Source organism: Corvus cornix, chromosome 1 (genome assembly GCF_000738735.6).
Source record: "Corvus cornix cornix isolate S_Up_H32 chromosome 1, ASM73873v5, whole genome shotgun sequence".
Lineage (NCBI taxonomy): Eukaryota > Metazoa > Chordata > Aves > Passeriformes > Corvidae > Corvus > Corvus cornix.
Window position 1 is genome coordinate 59,931,222 of NC_046332.1, and position 24,022 is coordinate 59,955,243.

The window sequence follows — 24,022 nt, forward strand, 5'->3', positions numbered from 1 at the left end:
ATAAACAAGGGGGGCGGGGAGCAGGGATGAGGAGGCGGCGGGGGCCGGGGGCGCGGCGCTGCGGTGCGCGAGCGGCCAGACACCGCAACCCGCGCGAGCCGCTCGCGCGCCCCTCGTCCCCCTCCGCGCCGATCTAATCAATGACACCCAGCGCCCGCCGCGGCCCCGCCCCCCGCCCGCCCGCCCCCTCCCATTGGCCGGGCCGCGCCGGGGCCGGTCGGCGCCGCCGCCGCCGATTGGCTGGCGGGGAATCCGTATCAATGTTTAAGCCGCGGCGTGAGGTGAATAGAGGCAGTCGGCGAGCGGCGCTGGGCGAGCGCGGCGCGGCGCGGCGGCCCCGCGAGTGCTGCAGTGAGGGAGGCGAGGAGGGGGGAGAGAGAGAGAGAGAGCGAGGCAGAGCGCGGCTCCAACTGTTGAATTTTCCCTGAATTCTCTACTTACCTGCGGGCGGCTGGTGAAATGGATCTGGTTTATCGGGGATCGGCATTCGCTCCGCGTGCTGCCTGGCTAAGACTGGCGACCGTCTGTTTGCAAGGGGCCACCCATCAATGAGGCAGAAAAGAATATTTGTTTTTTCTTCTTTTGCATTTGAAAGTCTCCTTGCCACACGTTGCAGAATTAACTGTGTACTTTGGGTCCGGACTCAAATAAAGGAGAAAAAAACAGTGCAGAACTGAGATTCGGAACTAGATCTGTGAGCTGTGTATTGGAAACCTATGTTTTTATTGGTTTTTTTTTCCTTTTAATGTGAAAGATCTCTGATTTATTTCACACATAATACTGAGGAAAGGTGGTTAAAAACACTCAGCAAAGCAGGAGACAGACGCGCCTCTGTGCCAGTGAGTGGATAACAGCCTTGTTTTCCTGATCCTCAGTCTCCCGGAGAAAGAGGTATAGTAAAAGTGTAGCTGGATCCGACACCCCCACCTTCTCCTTTTTTTTTTTTTTTTTTTTTTTCTTCTTTCTTCCCTCCCCCCCTCTCCAAAATATAAATCTGATTAATTTTTTTCCTGTCTATAGAGTGAGTCAGAGAAGCGTTAGGAAGAAGCTGCAACTAATGTCTGTGAAGGGAGGAACATGAGGCGATAGTGAATATGATTTGTTCCGCTGGATCTGACTCATCCAAGCAGATTGAAACACCTGCATTTCTGGATTTGCCATTCATTTATTTCAGGTTGTTAAAAGAACCTGAAATAAAATTTTGCTACCTTTCCCCAGTATTTACCTATACACCGTATCGCTAGGATAGGTGTATATTGGAGAGGGGGAACGCATCTGGCGTTGCTGCCGCTCTTCTCCCCTGTACCAAGATGCTCAGGAAGACCGTTAAAGCTTTGAAAGGACTGCAAAAAATGCATCACACTGATCGCGGAACTGCATAGGTTTTAATATAAGCGAATTAATAGATTAAAAGATCTCCCACTTTATTCATTGTCAGGATTGTTTTTCCTCTTCTTCTCCCCTCCCCTAAATGAAGAGGACTAGGCGGCAGTGTCATTGGAAGGAGACGCTGAATAGAAAGAAAAGAGAGGCACTTGATAGCGCAGCCCTGTGAATACAGAGACTGTTTCCCTTTTAGCGAGAGACTAAGAGAGAGAGAGAGTGTGCGTGTGTGTGTGTGTGTGTGTGTGTGTGTGGTGGCTTTTCTTTCTCCTCCTCGCCCTCCCACTCCCTCTCTCTTTTTTTTTTTTTTTTTTTTTTTTTTCAATCTATGCGTCCAGCATGGGTTGCCTGTTGCTTTCTTCTCGGCTGGACAGAAAAGCAAACTGGAAATAAATTGCACCGAGAAAAGTGCAGCTCCTCAGACACGCATACGCACACACGCATAGATACACGGAGAGAAAGGATGTGGTGGTGGCGGCGGCTACTGGCCTGTCTTAAAGAAACCCAAGTGTGCTGCTGATTGAGCACGGTCATAGCTTTCTCTCAAAATTTCTATTTACTGCTAATGATGAAGGTCAGCTGGTGGGTTTCTTAATTTATTCACCCCAAAAGGACGAGTGGGAGGCTGGTAGTAGAGGGAGAGAAAGGAAGCTACAAATCCGGAGACTAGTTTTTACTGGGGGGGTGATTTGGTTTTTGCGGTTTTTTTTAATGTGTTTTGTTTTCCCCTCTTGCCCTGCAATCCTCATTCCCTCTCCCTCTGATTCGGGAAGGAAACAGTGACCCAGGGTGTACGAGACAGAGAGGGGGGAAATGCCGACGGCAACGAGATGCAGCTCTCCGCCGCAAGCAATGCAAGATTAGATCTCTAAATGCAGCAAAACACTCCCTGAAAACCAACAACCCCGCGGTGCAATCAGACATTTCACTGCCGCTCACTGCACACGAAGAGGGCTTCAACAACAAGCTGAGACTTTTTTTCCCTTCTGTCTCTCTCTCCTACCCCTCCACTCCATCAATCGCATCACAAGCGATGAGTAGCAAATAAGCTTTTTTACCTCTGCTACAGACCTGTGACCACCCTCTTTTCCTATATATATATATATAAATACACATATTTAAAAAATATTTTTTAGAAAAACAGCACTGCCACCGATTTTTTTATTATTGTTATTATTTTTATTATTCTTTGTACGTCTGCGGGGATTCAAGGATCGGGAACGCATCGCCTGCCCGGAGGAGAAGATCTTTTGCAAATATTTTAATTTTTGAAACCCTCCCACTGCCGAAGTTGGACAAACGAAGTCAACTGCGAGGGGACTGCAAGCACGGCAAGCTCTTGCTGAAACGCTGCTGAAGCTGCTCCCTCCCCTCCCCCAGACCCCCCCGATTGCTCCCTCCCTCTGAGCTACATGGTCTATTTGCTGCCTCTCATCCTGTGTCTCTGCAGATGTTTTAGAGCAACAGGTTCAGGAACTTGAAATATAGGGGTGGGGAAAGAGAAGGGAAAAAAAATCAAAACCAAAAAGGAAGGGAAAAAACAGCCGTCAGAGGAGGAAGAGCAACCCCAGAGCAGGAGGCAAAGAAGACGGGGACAACCCTGGTCGCCGCTGCTACTCCTGCCGCCCCCACCCCTGCTCGGGGATGTACCTTTCCATTTGTTGCTTCTTCTTTCTCTGGGCTCCCGCCCTGTCGCTGAAGAACCTGAATTACTCGGTGCCGGAGGAGCAGGGAGCGGGCACGGTCATTGGGAACATCGGGCGCGATGCGCGGCTGGCGGCAGGCGCGGCGGGAGGCGGGATGCTGCCCGCGGAGCGTGGCGTTCCCGGTGGCGGCCCCGGCGGCGGCCGCGGCCCCAAGTCCACCTTCCGGGTGCTGGAGAATTCAGCCCCGCACCTCTTGGACGTGGATGGGGAGAGCGGGCTGCTCTACACCAAGCAGCGCATTGACCGTGAGGCGCTGTGCCGGCGCAGCACCAAGTGCCAGCTGTCCCTCGAGGTGTTTGCCAACGACCAGGAGATCTGCATGATCAAAGTGGAGATTCAGGACCTGAACGACAATGCACCATCATTCCCCTCTGACCAAGTGGACATGGACATCTCTGAAAATGCTGCACCAGGCACCCGCTTCCCCCTCACCAGCGCCCACGACCCAGATGCTGGGGATAATGGTCTGCGCACCTATCTGCTCACTCGTGATGACTACGGCCTCTTCTCCCTTGATGTGAAGTCCCGTGGTGACGGCACGAAGTTTCCGGAGCTGGTCATCCAGAAGCCATTAGACCGTGAGGAGCAGAGTCACCACACCCTGGTGCTGACGGCACTGGATGGCGGTGACCCACCACGCTCAGGCACGGTGCAGATCAATGTGCGCCTCATTGACTCCAATGACAACAGCCCCATCTTTGAGGCAGCCTCCTACGTGGTAGAGCTGCCAGAGAATGCACCACTAGGCACTGCTGTCATCGACCTCAATGCCACTGATGCTGATGAGGGTACCAACGGAGAGGTGCTCTACTCCTTCAGTGGCTATGCACCTGAGCGCGTCCGTGACCTGTTTAGCATTGACCCACAGAGCGGCCTCATCCGTGTCAAGGGCAACCTGGACTATGAGGAGAGTGGCCTCATTGAGATTGATGTCCAAGCTCGGGACCTGGGGCCCAATCCTGTCCCTGCTCACTGCAAGGTCACTGTACGCCTCATCGACCGCAATGACAATGCTCCCACCATTGGCTTTGTCTCCGTTCGCCAGGGAGCTCTGAGTGAGGCCGCCCCACCAGGCACTGTCATTGCCCTGGTGCGGGTCACCGACCGTGACTCAGGCAAGAACGGGCAGCTCCAATGTCGGGTGCTGGGCGGTGGCGGCGGGCCCGGTGCCGTTCCTTTCACCCTGGAGGAGAACTATGACAACTTCTACACTGTGGTCACTGACCGACCCCTGGACCGTGAGGCACAGGACGAGTACAATGTGACCATTGTGGCACGTGATGGGGGCAATCCCCCACTTAACTCCACCAAGTCATTTTCTGTCCGGATCCTTGACGAGAACGACAACCCGCCCCGCTTCAGCAAGAATCTTTATGTGTTACAGGTGCCTGAGAACAATATCCCTGGAGAGTACTTGGGCTCAGTCTTGGCCCAGGACCCTGACCTGGGCCAAAATGGGACAGTGTCTTACTCCATTCTGCCTGGGCACGTGGGAGACGTCTCCATCTACACCTATGTCTCTGTCAACCCCACAAATGGTGCTATCTATGCCCTGAGGAGCTTCAATTATGAACAGACAAAGCACTTTGAGTTCCGCGTGCTGGCCAAAGACTCGGGTTCCCCCCACCGTGAAAGCAATGCCACAGTGCGCGTCACCGTGCTCGACGTCAACGATAACGCTCCCCTCATCGTCCTGCCTGCCCTCATCAATGACACTGCTGAGCTGCAGGTGCCACGCAATGCTGGGGTGGGCTACCCCGTGGGCACCGTCCGTGCCCTGGACAGTGACTTTGGGGAGAGTGGGCGCCTCACATATGAGATTGTGGAAGGCAATGAGGAGCACCTCTTTGAGATGGACCCCACTAGCGGTGAGATACGCACCTTGCACCCCTACTGGGAGGAGCTCAGCCCTGTGGCTGAACTGGTGGTAAAAGTCAGTGACCATGGCAAGCCCAGCCTCTCCGCAGTGGCCAAGCTCATAGTCAGGGCCTTGGCAGGGCCCCTGCCCGAGGCTGGCGAGCCACAGGTGAATGGCGAGCAGCATCGGCGGCCACACTGGGACTTGTCGCTGCCACTGATTGTGACACTGAGCACTGTCTCCATCATCTTGCTGGCTGCCATGATCACTATTGCCGTGAAGTGCAAGCGAGAGAACAAGGAGATCCGCACCTATAATTGTCGCATTGCCGAGTATAGCCACCCTCAGCTGGGAGGAGGGGGAGGCAGTGGCGGGGGAGGAGGAGGCAGTGGCAGTGGAGGGGGCAAGGGCAAGAAGAAGAAGATCAGCAAGAATGACATTATGCTGGTGCCCAGTGAGGGCGAGGACAGCCGGGGTCCCCTCAATGTCATGAACGTGGTGAGCAGCCCATCTCTGGCCACCTCACCCATGTACTTTGACTACCAGACCCGCCTGCCCCTCAGCTCTCCCAGGTCTGAGGTGATGTACTTGAAGCCCGCCTCCAACAACCTGACTGTACCCCAGGGACATGTGGGCTGCCACACCAGCTTCACAGGGCAAGGGACTAACGCCAGCGAGGCTCCCCCGAGCCGGATGTCCATAATTCAGGTAGGAGACTTTTAGAATACCCTGGACCTCACTTTAGACACTGGTTTAACTTTCCCTTTTGTCTGCAGTGAAATCTGCTGTAAGGCACCACTGAAGGGACCAACACAAGTCACTAAAGAGAGGTGGACTTAATGAAAGTGGAACCAGACCATATCTGGTGGGTCTGGTTCTGCTGTCACGTTGATGTTTCCCGTGTGATTCAAAAGAAAATGCCCATTGAAACACAGACAGAGTTACGGCAGTGCCAAAGAGGTGCATGTGAGAGTGTGGGCAGGAGTTTAGCACATTTGAGGCATGCTGGGGTATTTCCCCAGAAGACTGGCAGACAGAGGTGGGCACTTCCACAGGTTTCACTTCTCTTTGGTTTGGGGTGGAGAAGAGGGAGGGCATTTTTAAAGCGGTCATATCACCTGCAGTAACTAACAGGACAAGGAAGAAACTGCACACTGAGGACATCTATTGCAACAGTGTATTATAGCCCTCCAATCTTGTATATAAGTATGAACTATCTTTCCAAGACGTATGTTTTAAATTTTTTTAATTCCCTTATTTAGAATATATATCCATAAACATATTTTTTTGACAGTATCATTGGGGCCCCATTGCCTCCTCCTCTCCCCATAAACAACTAAACTTTCAGTGCTGAAAATTCTGCTTAGTTGAATAGAAAGAAAATGTATGTGGTGATTCCCTCCTACCCCCAAATGTTAACAAAACTCACATTCTGTCATAAACTAGAAAAACAACTAGTCAGATTTCCAGTAGCCTGAGTCAACACTGTTAATTGCTTTATAGTGAAAGACTTGCACACTCTGTCTTCTACCAAAGCTCATTTAGAAATTACAGCTGGGCTGCATTCTGCTGCCAGTTATATCCACACTGTCCTCTACTGACTTTTGTGAATGTGAGAAATGGCAGAATTTGGACCATTGGATATAGGGTACTAATCAAAGAATGACTTAATTTTTAGCAGGTGGTTTAAAGTCCAAACTCAGAAGATTTATTTCAGAGCAGTGAACTTGCAGAGTGAAGGTGAGGGCAGAAATTGGCTCCAGTTGATTTAATTTAAAGTATTACTTCATGATTAATGCAGCTTAATGTTCAAACACTACAGGTATGTTCCAAAGTGATTTTTAACGTTCGAATTGAAAGCAGGCTCTGGATAATGACTATTAAATATATTTGAAATGTCATATCTGTTTTATCCCGTGGTTCTCCTAATATGCTGTTCTGAGTCATAGGGGAATGAGCTGAGTGTATCAGAAGTGACACAGACTCATTTTGTGTATGCAGCTAGTGGGAAAGAAGTTGCACTGTAGTCACTTGATGTACCTAAAGAAGATTCATAATACCTTGGAGTTACCATACCCTGTGATCTGTGAACACCAAATGTTCTAGTTGCCAGCTGTGTCTAATATTTTAAACTGAGTAGAAATGGCCATTGGTAATTGGCAGTTTAAAGAGCCAAAATTCAAGTAACCGATGACCTGTAAATGGAACATTTATAACTGGGGAAAAGAAAAAAAAAAGAAAAAAAAAGAAAAAAAAAAAGACTGCCTGTACAAGGTCACTGTAAACTAATCCTCAAGTGACTATTGAGTTGTGTCACAGAAACAATTTCATTTTATGCCTATCATGAATTTGTGTTGCTATCAATTAGGTGAGTGGAGCAATACTTAAAATCTGAAATTGATTTTAACAAAAAGTGACACTTTAGGAAAGAGTTTAGGTTAGGGCACAACCAGAGATAATTTGATTTATTATTCATGCTTTAAAAAACAAATAACTTTCCATGACACTTGTTTAAGTAATGTCAACTTTTTTTTTTACTGTAAAATGGAGTTGTCAGAAAGCTAAAAAAAAACACTCCACATTTTTTTCCTACTGACAAGTGTAATAGTTACTAAAAGACAGAAAATTATACTTTCCTACAGCCATGTAATGTCTATATAAAGCAATTAATTAATGTATTGATGCTACTGAATAGTAAAGTTTCGATTGTAGTGTAAAAGCCCTATTGAAAATATGATTCCTTCTTTTTTACAGTGTTCAGTGTATAAGATCAATCATGATTTTTTTTTTCCTGAAATCTATATAAAGCTAAAAGAGGAATTTCCTCCCTTAAAGAAGTGTGTTGTGGTTTCTATAAGAGTTTTCATTATGACAGCTATGGAAAATGTTAACTGAAACTCCTCATAACACATACTGGTATATCTAATACTGGTTTTGTTTTCCCTCAATATCTACACAGAGTGTTTCGGATGTTTGGATGGTCTAGTCAGCAGATTAGAAAACATTCAGTTTTACCTAATTAACCTGTTCAAACAGAATTATTGATACTATATTTTGTAGTTGTAGTGCCAAAACAGACACAGTATGAAACAGTGTAGTTGTTTTCTGTTCAGAAAAGGCTCAGATTTAAAGTAGCTAGAGGGGGAAATTGATCCTCTTCGCTGTACTTTTGCATTACTAAAATACATTTTGTATTCTCCATCTCCACATCCCTGGAGTAAATTTTATATAAAATTTGCATTTAGAATGTAGGCACTACTTTATGTCTGGTCCTGTACTTCTGCCTCATGTAAAATTTAAACTGCAGACTTAAGGAGAAATAGTGAAAGATCAACCCTCTCTCTGGATCTACTATATCCTTAATCACTCCAAGAAACCTGTGTCTGCATATGTACATTACACAGTTAGGAATCAAAGGTGTAGGCAATGACAAAAAAAAAAAAAGAAACAAAATCCAGCTGCTTTGTGGTCTCTTTTAGTTAGTCAATCCAGTTAAGCAGTTTTCTTCATTACCTCAGTATGGGGGAGGTAAACAACTGTGCAAGGGTTCTCTAACAAATGTTCCCATTAGTTTTTAGAGATATATTTTTGAAACTTGATAATCTCATACTATGTAATTCATACAATGGAACTGCATTTCTTCATTCTCATTTTCTCGGCAACTGTTTAATGTCCCAATTCTCTGACAGGAACATGTTATTAAAATTTTATATATATATATGTGCATAGTATATATCTATGGAGATATATATATATATGCTAAATATTATATTATTACTTAGTACGTCCAATTGATTCTATAAATATTTAATAGTAAATAAATAATTTCTTTCTCAGAAAGAACCAAATTTTCTCACTCTTATTAGGAGTGCATAATATTTTTTTTTTTCCTTTTTCTTGTTAGTAAGACCTAGTGAAGTCAATGGGCCTTATGGTTGCCTTATTTCTCATGAATAGTGTTTTACTCTACAGATAGCCCAATTTACATCAACAAATGCCTGTGGAGTAAAGTGTTATTTAGTGACTAGGGGTTTCAGACTGACCCAAAAGGACCAGCAGTTGAATGAAATACTTCCTGATGTGGGTAAGAGTGGTGTAATCTTGCCTCTCTTTAAGTGACTTCTGTTACACACTAATCACACAATTTGACAACTTGTGTGTTTGCTCACTACTTTGTAGCATCCACCTATGTACCACAGTTGCATGTGTTACTTATATATGAATCAATGAGCTTCTTCAGTACCATAAAAATTAAATAATTCTAACATGCATGCATACATATATGCATAAAATTTTGGATGGACAGACAAGGATGCTGTATAACCAGCTTTTATTGGTGCAAGAGACTCGCAAGTGCTTAAGACCTCTGAAAATTGACCATTTGTGATTTGATGTGCACCTGAGATTGATGTGTATTAAGAACAGTGTTTAGTAACATACTGGGAAGTTACACATCTACACTTTAGCACATTTGATTATTCTTAACTTCAGCCATCATTTTCTAAACATACTTTAGAAACAATGGTTTCAAACAAAAGTCTGTTAAAGATATTTGAATGTAGGGCAGTGCTGTACAATTCTCATCGCCAGAGTCAAAATTCCATGTGACCTGTGAATCACTTAAGGTCCAAGCTATTAATTTTTATTGGGGAGAAGGAAAGCAGGAGAAAATGGAAACTCGACATGGCTGAAAGAAGATTTCTGTTCTCTCTAGACTTTAAAGACTACCGGGAAAATTCTGTTCATCTCATACTGGTGACCTACTCACCTGACTAAAAGAAAGAGAATTTTGCTTTATTTTGAAGTGCAGTCATCAGGGAAAAAAAAATGTACAAACATACACATATCTGTATCTCTCCTACCCAAATTCTGAGTTAGTCAGTTTGCCTTTCCCTGTGTGAACAAGTCACAACTTCTTCTTGCAGGTTTCCAATAGGTAAGAGTGGATGGGTAAAGGAAAACAAATATTTTCTGTACACAAGTAGGTTCCAGAAATAGGTTCCTCAAAGTGACATAACAGTAGTGTAGAAAACTATCTACAATATGCAAGTAGTGTTGATCATCCTAGAGATTGTTTATTGCTATACTTGTGGTGCAACTTGGGGAGTTTTGTAAATATATCAGGGATAAGGTGGGTGTGAATAAAAAAAGCGGTGGTCACAGCTTTTGTTAAACAGCAGCTAAAAATGAATGACTGTGCTGAAAGAAGCTCTCAAGCTGGGAATTGCTGTAACTGCTGTACCACACTCTCCTGCAGCATTTTAAGATAAAGTACAGATCAGTCTTCATACTTCAGGCACATGATGTTTATGACGTGTCAATAGATTAATGTCGAGTCCCAGTGCAGCTTCATCGCCAGGTGTCTAGTAGTACCTAAGAAGATAGAATCTTCAAAGGAAATAAAAAACATGAACCATATTAGTGCTGCTCTATCTTTAAATATGCTATTTCATACTTTGAGTAACTTCTGCTCAGAAATTTCAAGATTGCAAAAAGAAACCTGCAGCTGCTGCATATAAAGAGAAGCAGCTTTTGTCACAGAAGTTGCACTCATCCTCAGTGATTTAAATTCCTATTGAAACCAGAGACACAAATTTTTTATTTTTTATATCTCCTAATTCAAATGAAGAATATTATTCTCTCATCTCACTAGAACTAGTACAAGGTAACATTTTGCATCAAGAGGATACTAGAGCTGTTCTAAACATTTGCAAGTTTGCAGGTTTGTACTCTATATATTCCAGAGATTCACAGCTATATATTTAAGGGCTGTATCTAAAGACAGTAAATTGTGAGATGAAACTTTTGAACTACCTGCCTAGGTTTCATTATGGTAGCTTTAACAGTGTTTTACAAGGCTAGATGTCTTGCAAAATAACTCCTTTGAATGCTTGCATTGTGTAAATGCAGTCTGCAGTTTCTTGTGCAGTCTGGTTTTGTGTTACATTGTTCTACAGCTTTAGTTTTATTCGCTGGATGAAATCCATCCCAGATTTGGCTATCCAAGAATTTCAGGACAAAACCTTTTCTCTCCTTCCATGAAGCTTTATTTATTTTTTTTGTTAAGATGCACTGCACCTTGACACAAAACACATATATTTTAGGATCAGATCTGGCAACACACCACTCACTGTGGCATCTGCACTGGCTGCTGAAATAGACAGAGGAAGCAGAATTGAACTCCTTTTTTTGTGTTACATCTGTTCTGATCTTGATGTTGAGTTCCTTGCTGGTGATATTTATAGCACTATTATTTAAAAAGGATCATTCTTGATATGTAGGTCCATATGAAATCTAAAGAACTTTCCAAGATGACGTGCTGTAATAGAGAATAAAAATAATAGAGAAAAAGAATTTAAGAGTCTAAAGTGGAATATAGATATTATGAAAAACAATCTTTCTAGAACAGGAATTCTTGTTAACACAAAATTAAGAATAATAATGTCTATGTAGAACTTGTTGTTTTATAAAAGCATGAAACAAGTTATGCAAGATTGACTGTCACAGGTCTCAGCTGCTCTTAAATTGTCTGAACTTTCTATATCTTTGTGTTCACTGTCACTACCTAAACTTAGATAGGAAGAACCCTACAAATTTGGGCATACCAGTGCAATGTCAATGACTGATAAATCCTTTGAAGAGTTATCGTTCAAGAACTTATTTTGTCAGGTCTCTATTATCCTTACCCATGTTGATGAAAAGGCCTGTTTTTACTCATAATTCAGTCAATAGCATAATTTTTACTTCATAAATGATTTTAGCGGTTCAAGAGTGAATTGTGACTAAGACCTCTATGGAATGCAGCTAAGAATAGTATGATTGGGCACTTCATTTTAAGATTTGAGGCTTTTGTGATTTCTTTTCGTACAGCATCTTTACTAACAATTAAGGAGACTGGAATTTAGATGTTTTTGTAACTAATATGTGAATTGTAACGCAGAATCATAGAATGGTTTAGGTTGGGAAATACCTTTAGGATGATCAAGTCCAACGGTTAACCCAGAATAATCATGTGTACATCTGAAAAGAAATCAGTACTCCACTGAACAAATTGCTGAATATATGTTACCACGTTTTCATATATTTTTGAAACTGAATAATACAGAATTATTGTTAAAGCTCAGCAAGTACTGTTACATGGAAAATTATCAATAGGTATGTGTGAAATATTCACAAATATTACTTGGTATTAAGAAAGCATAGATACAATCTGGTTTCTCTGATAAGACGAAAGTGTCATTATAAAAAAATCCCCCCAAGTCACAACATCTAGGTGTAAACCAGTTGGGATTTTGTTTTTAAAATATATGGTATTTTTTTTGTCTTTTTTCCCCAGCATTTTTTTCTTTCTCTTCACTACCTTCCTCCCTAGGAAGCATTAACATACCAGCTAATAATTACATATATGTTTTTAAAGATCATGCTTAATTTTCCTTTCTTTTGCTGTTTCTACAAAAGTTCAAAATGTCAAGTTTAATTAGTTTTAGGTTTTGCCACGCAAGGCACTCGTTCTACATACGAAAAGTGGATATATATGGGATTTCTTTTGGGGGGGTTGGTTTGTTTTTCTTTCTGAAGGAAACATATGTGTTGCATGGCAGAGATCTTCAGATACATCTTCAAGCCTGAGGAGTACCTGCGTGTATGGAGAAAAGACATTTTGACACTAGTATTAAAATTTTCCAATAGGTAAAAAAAATCAGTGATGAGAACTTAAACAATGATTTGTTGACCAGAGCAGAAACACAGCTCTGTTTTTATCTTTGAAATATAGAAGCAATCCTTTGATGCCAAAAGGTCAGTGTAGAGCAGTTGGGACAAATTTTGCAGCAGATAGCCTAAGAGCTTCATGCTTTCGATTGTATGGCTACTTCAGTGGTAAGAGAAGTGCTAAAATTAATGCTAAAGGGTTCAAAAATACAGGAAACAAGTAAAACTCTCAGGGGACTGCAGGCTCTTGCCTTAATAGAAAAAAGAGGAAAAAGAAAAGAAATAGAAAAAGGTAGTAGGAAGAGAGTGGCAAAATGACTGGGGAAAAAAGTTCCCTGAGTTTAAGTGTTTTATTTGTTAAGTTTTTAAGGGGGCATCAAGGATATTAACTAGTCACAGCTTTTGTTGATGAGAAGAAACAGAATAATGTGCAGCTGCCACAACTCTTAGCCAGCGTGCATTCTAAGCTCTACTAATCTATTTGTCATAGTGAAATTTCTGGTTTTCAGTCTGCTGTAGACCTTTTTTTTTTTTTTTTATAACAGAAGAAGATTCTGGATTAATTACTGTAAATCCTATGAGAAACTAAAAAAGTAAATTATTAAGCATTTTGGATAAAATACTCAGTATTAAGTACTACATTCAAGAACAAGCAAATTCTTACAAATGTCCCTGTTAATTAGAATATTAGGCAGTGCTTTAAATAACCTTCTTGAGCAGTCATATATTTTCTATCTAAATCCCAAAGGCTGCTGATACATTTCCTTCTTAATAAGGTCATACAAGAACAATCTCTTTCTCTTACTGGTTTGCTTCCACTAGGTAGTGGTATTACCTGTACAGAAAGGATATCAGATCAATTCACCCACTTGCTTGACGTGAGAAGAGATCTCTTTTTTTTTGTCTTCAAAATTCAGGAGTCCCTCTACATATAAAGACATAACTGCATAATTTCAGCCAATTATTAGTGTTATTTGTACAGAGGAACAGTATAAAGATCAATTTTTATCTCACTTTGGTTCAGTGAGGAGATATCTCCTTTTCCAGCGCTCAAGACAAGCAGTCCCATACTGGTCTATTTTCAATTTAATAAGTTATGAGCAATCTAGGCATGTTAAGTCCTTCAAATTAAGATATTTGATTTTAGCCCTGGACCTTTCTACTGGCTTTGTGGCATATGTATCAGATCAGAATTTCTCACATTCATAAAATGCCTTAACCCATAACAGAAAAGTTCCTAATCTCATCCTGTTCCCTGCTGGGTGGCTTTGTGTTGCAGTCTCCATGGCCTGCCAAAGGAGAATTCCAAAGGGGAAGGGAAAAGTCTTGTCATGAGATACAAATGCATAAATCAGATGTGTGAGTGGGACCTCTAATCGATGCATTGTAGGTTCTTGCAATGATAGTCATGAAGAATTATTTTCAGAGAGTGGTTCACACCGTTTACTGATGTATGTCCGACACGTGTGTATCGCCTGTACTAGTTCTAGTGACACTGTGATTACTCGTATTTCCACTCCTTGCCCTGGAACATTTCCAGACAGTTTTATTGTATTGAAATGGCTCTTACAGTTCATTGAGCATCCAGCATAACACTGTTGAATATGATTGGTGTGTGTGCATATATTTATTAAAAAAAAAAAGCAGGCAGCTAAACTGCATAATTATGGGAAAACCAATCATAAGAATAAAATACCATTTAAGTTAACAAGCTTTGTGATCAAAGAATAAATACAGGTTAGATAAATAAGAGTCTATATGTAACTAATCTACATAAATAACATTTGGTCTGATTAGAGGATAGGAATATATTAAAATAACCTAAAGGTATTTAAAAAATATTTTACTTTAGTACTTTTATAATTTCTGGTTTAATTTCATCATATTTTTAACATTTCCACTTTATAAAAAGAGCTAAGTGATAAACTACTTTTACATGTTTTATTTTTTGATTAGCAATGTTTGCAGTGCAAAAAAAAGTCTAAACTAATGCAAGTAAACAAAAGTAACCTCCTAAGTTTTTATTCTTTGAATGCGTTTGTGTGTCAAAAACATAAAGCATTTTTTAATGTCTTAATTTTAAATTTTTTATGTGGCAATGTTTTTTGATTGATTTTTAATTAAAGAAAAACATTAAAGGGAACATTTAAAGGACAATTTCTTGTTTACTGTCTTTATCAGCAGAGAGCAGCCTTTGTAGTGTTTGAAAGCTGGTGCATTAAAAATCAATTTCAAGTCTTCAAAGCTGTAAACTCTTGCTTGCTTTGTAGATATATACTGTTTTTAAAATCACTGGAAGCACAGTTGACAATTGAATTAAAACAAAAGGTAAATAATGGTTTCATGAACATTTGAAGGATTTTAATGTATTTTTAATAATAGCTACAGGAATTGTTTATAGAGACAGACGTGAATCACAATTTGTAGATTTAAATGCATAATTTGTTCCTAAAGACAGTTTTTTGTATTCTTTTATTAAGACAATTTTGTTTTAAACTTCTCTAGGTGTTATTCTGTTGTTTTTACTGAATACTATGATTCAAACAGAGAACATGTCAGTCAGTTTCTTTACTTACTATATTTCTGTCTCACTCTTTGCTGATTGCTAAGCAACCACTTATGATTGTTTAGCTACAAGTCAGTTAAAAAAAAAAGGTAAGCTGAAGTGGGCTAAACAAATGTTCATTAATTCTTAATGAAAATATTTAAATTCTATAAAATTTTAAAGGTAACAAAGAAAAGAACATTGTTTTAACAATGTACCTCGGATTCAGCACTTGAGTGACAACCAGCAGAGTCCAAAGTGCTTTTTTTGTGCAAATCTAGAAAAAAAACATATCCTTAGTCAGTGCATAAGTAATTTTGAGGCCTGTGGAAATGTACATATATATGTATAATTAAATTAATATTATTTCTTTCAGGGCAGGATCCTTAAAACACTTAATCAGTGATCATTTTAGCTTAGGTCAATAGAACCATCTAATTAAATAGATTATTTACAGGAGTGGCTGATGTGCACAAGCATGTGCAGAATTCAGCCCAGAATCTGTTAGTCTGTGTCACATGAACTGCTCCCTGTTGCTTCTCTCCTTTGCTTTAAGATCACTGCAAAGCTGCAAAAGCTGTTCATTTCACTTAGCCTTCAACTACATTTTCTCATATTCTGTTGAGATAGTCCTGATGTCTTGCTTTCTCGCATAGACTTGAGTAATTTGATATGCAGATTTGAAGATCATAAAAACAATCCTGCTTTGATGATCATGAGCCAGATTATCCAGCCACAGCTGTAAAGTACCAAGTGTGTTCTTTTGTGATCTCTTCATAGTTTCAGTGGATCAAATGGCAATAAGAATATAGTGGAATTTAGAGTGCTTGGGAAATAATGGAATTAAAAGCCTTTTTAAAATGACAACAACAAAGCCTTAGAAACCATTCTATTTCTAGGATACAGGCCAGATAATGTAACTGTGTGTACGAAAGCATATGTGGATATACACAGAAAAGAGAGAAGAGTGGAATCAAAAGAACCATCTAGAAGGAAAAAAGACATTATTAATGAGCAATGTGCATCTAATTTTTTTTTTATATTGTGTATGATCTGTACAGAGCTGTGTAGCAGTGTTTTGGAAGATGCTGTCAACCTGCACCTTTTGCTGCAAACTAGAAAGCATCAAGTTTAGAGACAAATGATGTTGTCATTTTTTTCCTGAGGCAAGAGTATAGGTAAGGAAGGATCTCATTTTCCACTTAATGATGGAATCCTGCTATCAAACTTCAGGATTGAGAGTGATGATTAAAAGGAGGTATAAGTCATGCAACATGTGAAAAGAAACCGCACTTAACTGATTCCATGGACCGTGTTAGTTATTAAAAACACATGATAATTTGCATCTCATGGCTCCAAGGCAAGAAATATATCAGTCAGCTTTGTAGCTGTTGGGTGAAAAGGAGGTGAAAACCAGATTTTTCTGTTATTTCTTTTAATATACAGTCTTCATTTTGTCTAAATCTGTACATGTATTTTGTCTATTTAAACCACATGTAGCTTCTTTTTCGGTCTAACAATCTATAGCATTGGAAGGGGAAGAAGCAACTGTATCAATTTATTTTATTATTTATTCATTGGCCACCACATATATGATCTTTCCCAAAAGTATACCTCTCATTATTGCAGCAATGTGATGGTAACAAAATAATAATTCCTTCAAGCATGGAATAATTAATTTTAAGTACTTTCCTGGGCTCATTTATTTCAAACAGGCTTTCAAAATTTTGAAGAAAACTTTAATTTCAGTTCATTTAAAATATATGTAAACCACACATAGTCTTTTCTTCATCCCCTGATACTGGCAAAAGAAACTTAGGAATGAGTATTTGGATTTCTAATTATGATCTACTGGTAAAGTAAGAGGAAACTGTTTCTATTAAACAAATGCAAACTTCAGGAATTGTGGTTAACAATGACAAAGATATTTAGATAAATTACTTGCAGTCATACTGGTATTGCTGATATCTGTGAATGAAGAAATAGGCACACGTGTTGAATAGCCATGGGACGAGAAGACTTTTTTAAGGGAAAGTTTTTGTTCTGATTTAAGTTTTGGATTTTCTATAGTGTTTTATATTAAAGACAGTTACATAGTAATTTGGGTTAGAATGCATGCCCAGTTCCCCATCTCAAAACCCAATTTGTTACTACCTGTGGCTATTTCTGTTAAAAAAGAAACATAATTACTATGAGTCTCAGCAGTCTAAGAGTAAATTTTTGCAATTACAGTACTTCCCCTGGGCAGATATATGAAAATGGGAGATTAATTCCTGCCAGTCTATTCCTTGCACATTCTTAGGGTTACTGTTAGCTTGGACTATCATTATATTGTTGCTGTTTATTATCCTGTGGTTAAGGTTAAAGAAACAATGCTATAAACCTTTAGGAATACAATGCTGTACCACTGCCTTGTAAAGTCCCTGTGCTGAAGTGTGACACACAGCATTCTAGGAGCACGATACTAATTCTATTTTCATGTAAAGTGAATGATTTTGCTGTTGATCTTAGCATAGTTTAGAAGGGTATTTTGTATTTCATTGCTTCACGCCTCAAAATATTTAAATAAAAACACCAAACAAACTAAAGTTTAATTTTTTTTAGGAATTTATCAAGACATTAGTAAAGCTTCATGTGAACTGAAAAATATGGTGGTCCCTTAGTATTTTATAGCTTTTGTTTTATTCCCAATAGCACAATGCCATGAAACACCAGTAAACTAAGATGGCCTGAAATTATGTAAATGAACAAATTCCCATGGAAATAATTCATCTTCTAGTGGGTTTTTTCTACCTGAAAACAAGTTTTGAGGGCATATGCGTAAAAGAATTGCACTCAAAGGCTGCGCTCCTGGAGATCACTCTTTGCAGCTAAGCACCTAACTCCATGTTTAATTCCAGTGAAGTTGGAAGTTGGTGTGGCTTCATGTGGGCTCATGATCCACCTGCAGGGAGCAGCATCAGTCTGTGTTACACATGATCTGGTTTGACTATTCAGGAAGAGTAGCATGAACAATCTTATTTTTTTCCTTTTTGCATGAGCTTTTGTTTGAAATTTCTTGAACTGCACCAGGAGTGTTTTCAATTCTTTTCCCACCTTGAAAGAAGCTTCCACATACGCATGCTTTTGAAAGTCGACTTGGGGATTTCTGTGATGTGGACATTATTTAGAGAAGGTTTCATTAACTATTTTCTTTGAGAGGTCATAAATAAAATTTTAAAATTAAAGTATATATGCATCTTTCAGTTGATGTTCAATGCATTCCACTTTGAAAAAAAGTGCTCACATACTGGGTGAGCATCCTGCTAATTAGATAGAGAAAAAGTCCATAATTTAATCCCTGTGTTCTAACCAACCTCTCAGTCAAATATTAGCATTCATGTTCAGTCACTCTATCCCTGTTGAAACTTGCAGCAGTGTCCTAGATATTGACAAACCAACACTAGTTCGGAACAGAAAGATGACTTTATCTAACCCTGTAATCTTTGCAGAGACTATATCTTATATGGATCTTCTTACTTTTACAGAAAAATCTGATTTCAGAGTCTTGATATGGCAAGCCATAATGAGAAGGGCAATCCAGAGCATTTTTTTCCAGTCTTAAGAATTTACAGGTCAAAGTCAGTCTTTAAATACCTATGAAGTTAGAGGTTACCAGTGGCGATCCTCAGATAAGTGGGTGTTGTGTCCTAGATGAGGTGATCCTATAAAGAAGGGTAGCTATTTTTTGTTTTGCTTGTTCTGAATCAGTTTAATATAGAGTCCTATCAGAAGACATTGCAGTAGGTTAACACTAAAGTGACAGAGTTGTGGATTCATACACACAGCCCTATATCAGAAAAGCCTTATATTTTCTGTCCAAGTCTACTTGACCACTGCTACTATACTCGTGGTGTAATGGTGTATTCTATCAAACTTTCCATTTTATGAGGTACCTCATCATAGACACATGACTGTTATGACTTTAAAATATATTTAGGGCCAGAACCTCTTCCTAAGTTTGTGCAATTCTAAATTATTTATCTTATGTCACAAATAATAAATCAACTCATCACCATTTTACTGTGGAACATCTCCTTGCATGGCCATGTGAGTCTGTAAAGCTTGATGATCTACTATTCTGTCATAAATTCAGCCATTATTTTGGCAGCATATTTAGTGGTGTGTCTTTTCCTAGTGCTTAGAGGAAATAATTATGCTAAGGTATTTGTGTGAAAGTAGGGCTTTGTATCTTGTCACAAAATGTTTAGAGAATACCTTGTTGGGTATTTTTAATAAAAAGTTGAAGTAAAGATTTGCATGACCTAAATAAGAAATTAGACAGAAAGTTATAATGTAAGTTTTAACATCTGTGATTTTCTTCTGAATTCCTAGGGAATTTAAGAGCATCATTCCTTTTCTGGTGCAGGTTTTTAGAAAGAGAAAAGGGATAAGGTGGCAGCTTTAAAGGAAAGGAGGTGATCTAGATTTACCCCTTTTTCTGATCGTCGCCTAGGAAGAAAGCTTCAGTGTTCCTCTTTGTGTGTGTTTTCTGTGCAGGCAGTGTGGCTTCAGAACCAAATCCTGCTCCATCTTTGTTGCTAATTTCTTTCACTCTGTAGGGAAGAAACACAGAACTGGAATTTCGTGCCGCATACAGTGTTTGCTGCCCAGCTAATCTCCTTTCCCCATCACTGCCATTACAAATCTGTTTAAATGCAACTTTCTTCAGCATACAACATATGTATCTGTGGGAATGTAGCATGCTATGTAAAGACTCACTTCGCTTGTAATTGAAGTAAGCAGACTGATCCAAGGGCTATTGAAACCAGTTTGAAAACATCCATTGATTTCACTGGACCTCAGGTCATGGCTTGTGGGAGTTTTATTGTTGCCTTCAGTGGGAGTATGGGTTGGACATAAAAAGGTAAACATACTGGATAGATGTTAACACAAAGTTAACAGATTTTAAATATCCAGTGTCTCTGCTTTCTCCTTACTAAATATGATAAGTACAAAACAGTTTAACAGTGTTAAAAGGCCATAATTTGTTCTCCTTCTCCACCACCCAGTACTGCAGTGTTTATAAGCTTTTATCTGTTCAGAAAACACTTGGGTTATGTTGCTCTTAGAAACAGGAAATAAGCAGTGGTAAGAATTGGACAAATTTCGCTACGCTTACTGGCTTCACTGGGAATTCCTGCTGAGTAAGAGCTTTCAGATGTGTCTCAAAAAAAAATGCCAGGAGATCAAAATTGCACTGTAGAATGTGTAAGAAAGAAAGAAAGAAAAAAAAAATAAAAGAGGGAAGGAAGGAAAGAAAGAAGGAAGGTCAGAAAAGATATGGCTGTTTTCATGCAGAAAAAAAGGGTTCTAAACACTTTTAAATTCTAAACAAATACTTTGATCATATCCTTAAATTTCAAGGCACTATTTAAAAAAATTTTACTTTAATTTTGATTTAAATCTTCCTCTAATTTCCAGACTTCATATTTAACATGAAAAATCAAAAAAAAACCCAACCTACAAATGCTATCAAAGATACACTCCTATGTGTATTGTTATTTTGAGTTCATGGTATGATATTCTTAGAATAAACTGGATATTGTGGTAAGTGCAGATTTCATTCTAGTTAGCTAATTGTAATTGAGTCTGTTATGCAGTAAACATAGTATCTGTTAGGAATACTAAGGTAGACTCAACATGGTGGGAGCCAAAGATAAAAGGAGCATTAAAGCGTTTCAAATTCAATCATTAGGTTTCATTGCACCCATCTGCTACCAGAAAATATAATGGGCAGCTTGATTCATTGACCTTTAACTGTCATTTTTGAACCATGTTTTTTAAATCCATATTTTCAAGTCAGACCTAGAGAGTTAATTTGATAAGAGAATACCCAGTATATTTTAATGCAATTACTTTTTTCTTTTTATTTTTTTTTAATATAATCAGGTTTAACGGTCTGTTGTATGTTCTGCTAATCCAGTGAAAGTAGTTATTTCTTACTGAATGTAGTTAAAAGCAACTAATGTTCAACTTCATTAAGGATTCTATTAAATAGAAGATTTGCTGAACTTCTACTATTTTTTAATGCATGAACTAATATCTCTTATTAACTATTTCTGGGGGTTTCTGTTACACTAGAATTATACTTACATGTTTCATTTCCACAAAGATTATATAGCACAGCACAAGGGCTAAATACAGATTGAAACTGTGGAGTGCTTTGTATTTTGTTTCCAAAATGTGTTTTATCTCTTTCCTTTTATTTTCTGAAGCAGGTACTAACTTGTGCGGGTGGGGTGAAGTGGATACATCTCTTAGCAGTTCTATATGTGTGGCACACAAGTAGACCGTCTTATAAAATAGCAGTTTTACTTAGTGAAAGCAGGAAACAATGTGATAAATGAGGATAATTTAATGTTTTCTCAGCAATGGCAAACTATTATACTATTGTGTCATCTGAACCTTTTGTAATGGAAAAAAGTGATTACATGTACTTCTTTACACAACAGGATAGAATTCCTGAAATATTTATGTAATATAGAGACAGATGTATGTAACCTAACCTTATAATCCCATTTCACAGCTTTCCCAAATACTGGGAAGCTCGATAAATGGGAAGCCGATTATATTGGCACTGTAACTCTATTAATAGGATTCGGATTTGCCTTATTGACAAGCCAGTACTGTTAATATGATCCAGTATATTAAATTGACAGGAAAACTGGAGCGATAGAATGTATCTACAGCCTAATTGACAGGGAAGCTCTTTCAAAAGGCTCTTAATGTGGTTTTTATTGACAGAGTAACTTCAGTAAGTACATATCATTGGTGAGCAGTGTAAATATATTGGATGCAACTGTGTTAGCAGATTCAGGTGTAGTTATTGTTCTGTCTTCCCACACTTCCATTTTTACTTTTGGTATAAGTTGTATGGAGCTCTCTTGTAAGGCCTTTATGAATGCCTCTTGTGGCACCAGTCTAACTGCACTGCTCACAGGCATTTGACAAGTTGTGAATTATTTTAAATGTGTTCATCATTTTAAAATGAATAGCAGCAGTGCAGAGCAATGCAATAATGTGTCATGAATTTCATTATGCTTATTTATTGACGCTGTGATAGTGCTATTGTACTTTCAGCTTGAGCTCTTTATGTGTTGTGATGTTTGGCACCTCTTCTTACATTCTTATCTTGCATCTCCTCCAAAAAGTAGTTCGACTTAAGAGCTTATATTACAATTCCTTTTTCCTAATCTCATTTGACAACTTTCCACATTTTCTTCTGAGATCATGCTAATTTCATTACATTTCGTGTTTCTCCAGTGAAAAATAAAATAAGGCTCAGAAATCTGAAACTTTTATAAAAAATCCAGCAATATGGAGTTTGGTCTGGAAAATCTTGACTCCTTTTTCAGTAGGAGAAAGTTTTGGGTTCAGCTTCCATAGTTTTTCTTTGTCATATCTTTCTTAGAGAGAGAAGTCTGACGTTAAACACACATCCTGCAATGGCAGAGGAGCTGAAGGCTTCTGTTGAGCTGACTTCCCTGCTGACAAAGAGACAAACTTATTCCTGAAATGCTTAAATCTTTTATTTCATATCAAAAATTCTGAGCAGGGTCTGGTCTCACCTCATCTTTTGAATGCCACTCAGGTCTACTTTTTTTACCAGGATCACTTAAAAATATGTCATTCTGTAGTGACCTTTTTAGCTTCTTCAGTCTTCTGACTTGGTGCAATCATCAGTGAGATGAGAAGAACCCTGTCTGGGCCTTGTGATTTCTAATCCTTGCACTGTGTTAAATTCCCACAGTCCAGGCTTTTGTCATCTTTTGTGTCTTGTGCATTGCAGAACAAACTCTTGTAAAAATTTAAGATGTAGTTGGTTTCATTAAGCCAGTAGTACAAACAACTGAAATAATCTACAATACCTTAGTATGACAGCTTAACCACTAAATCAATAATTTATTTTGGTAACAAATAAGGTACTTGGTGAGAGAAAACAGTGCACGGATTAGACAGTTAAACAGGGAGATCTTCATTCCTTTGCTTACAGGAAAGTATGGTAGTGTCTGTCTTCAGAGCTTCCCTTTTCAGAAGTCACTGTGCAATTGACTGAAGAGCTCAGGACCTGTTCCTGTCACAGTTTTGCTTTTCTCATTCCAAGAGAAAGAGAAAACACCAGCCACCAACCAACACTCTTTAATAAAGAGTACAGCAGCTTTGTGAACGGTATTGCCTTGCGCATCTGACTGTTTTTACTGGCCTGTGTTTTCAATGTGCTTTTGAAGAATGATACATGTCAGAAATTCACATAAACACTCTGTAGGACTTTTAACACCAAAATACACATTTGCAGCAAGTGTGAAACTTCCCAAATATGTACACGTCATAAAAATTATATCTCAAAAACATTTTCAAAGGGATGAGAGTGGAGAGCACATAGTAGGATAATATTTTTTAAAATAGCCTATTTAATTTTTTCTTGAAAAAGATAGAATAACTTATGAGAGGTTTATGGCTAGTTTTTGTTTTTGTTGTTGTTTGTTTTTGCTATTGGGAATGAATTTTCTTAATGAAGTAAACCTTGTGGAACCAAAAACTCCTATTTCAGGCTAAGTACACACACTCACTGGCAGTCTTGTACTGAGAAGTCTTTGTGAAAAATTGTACTATGTTGAACCCACACTGTTCCTAACAAAATGAAGACAATTGTCTGCTCTTTCAAAACTCGATTTGGCAGAATACAATTCTTTTGCCTCCAGAAGAAATTACCGTTATATAAAATCTTTGTTTCATGGGGGAAGGGTGAATACTTGGAATTCAGCTTTTCAAGAAAAG

At 39.2% G+C, this 24,022-nt stretch overlaps 1 protein-coding gene across 10 annotated transcripts in view; it reads left to right on the top strand.

Annotated features, from left to right (window-relative positions):
- Positions 1–323: 323 nt before the first annotated feature.
- The window catches only part of PCDH17 (protocadherin 17), a 90,750-nt gene continuing 67,051 nt past the window's right edge, over positions 324–24,022 (top strand). For 8 of the 10 annotated variants that reach the window (XM_010405594.4, XM_010405596.4, XM_039568523.1 and 5 more), the window contains exons 1-2: positions 324–891; positions 2,157–5,655. In XM_010405594.4, the coding sequence (XP_010403896.1) occupies positions 3,028–5,655 (2,628 nt within the window). In that variant the 5' untranslated portion in view covers positions 324–891; positions 2,157–3,027. The remainder of the gene's footprint in view (positions 892–2,156; positions 5,656–24,022) is intronic. The other 2 variants (XM_039568495.1, XM_039568500.1) reach the window with 2 other exon arrangements.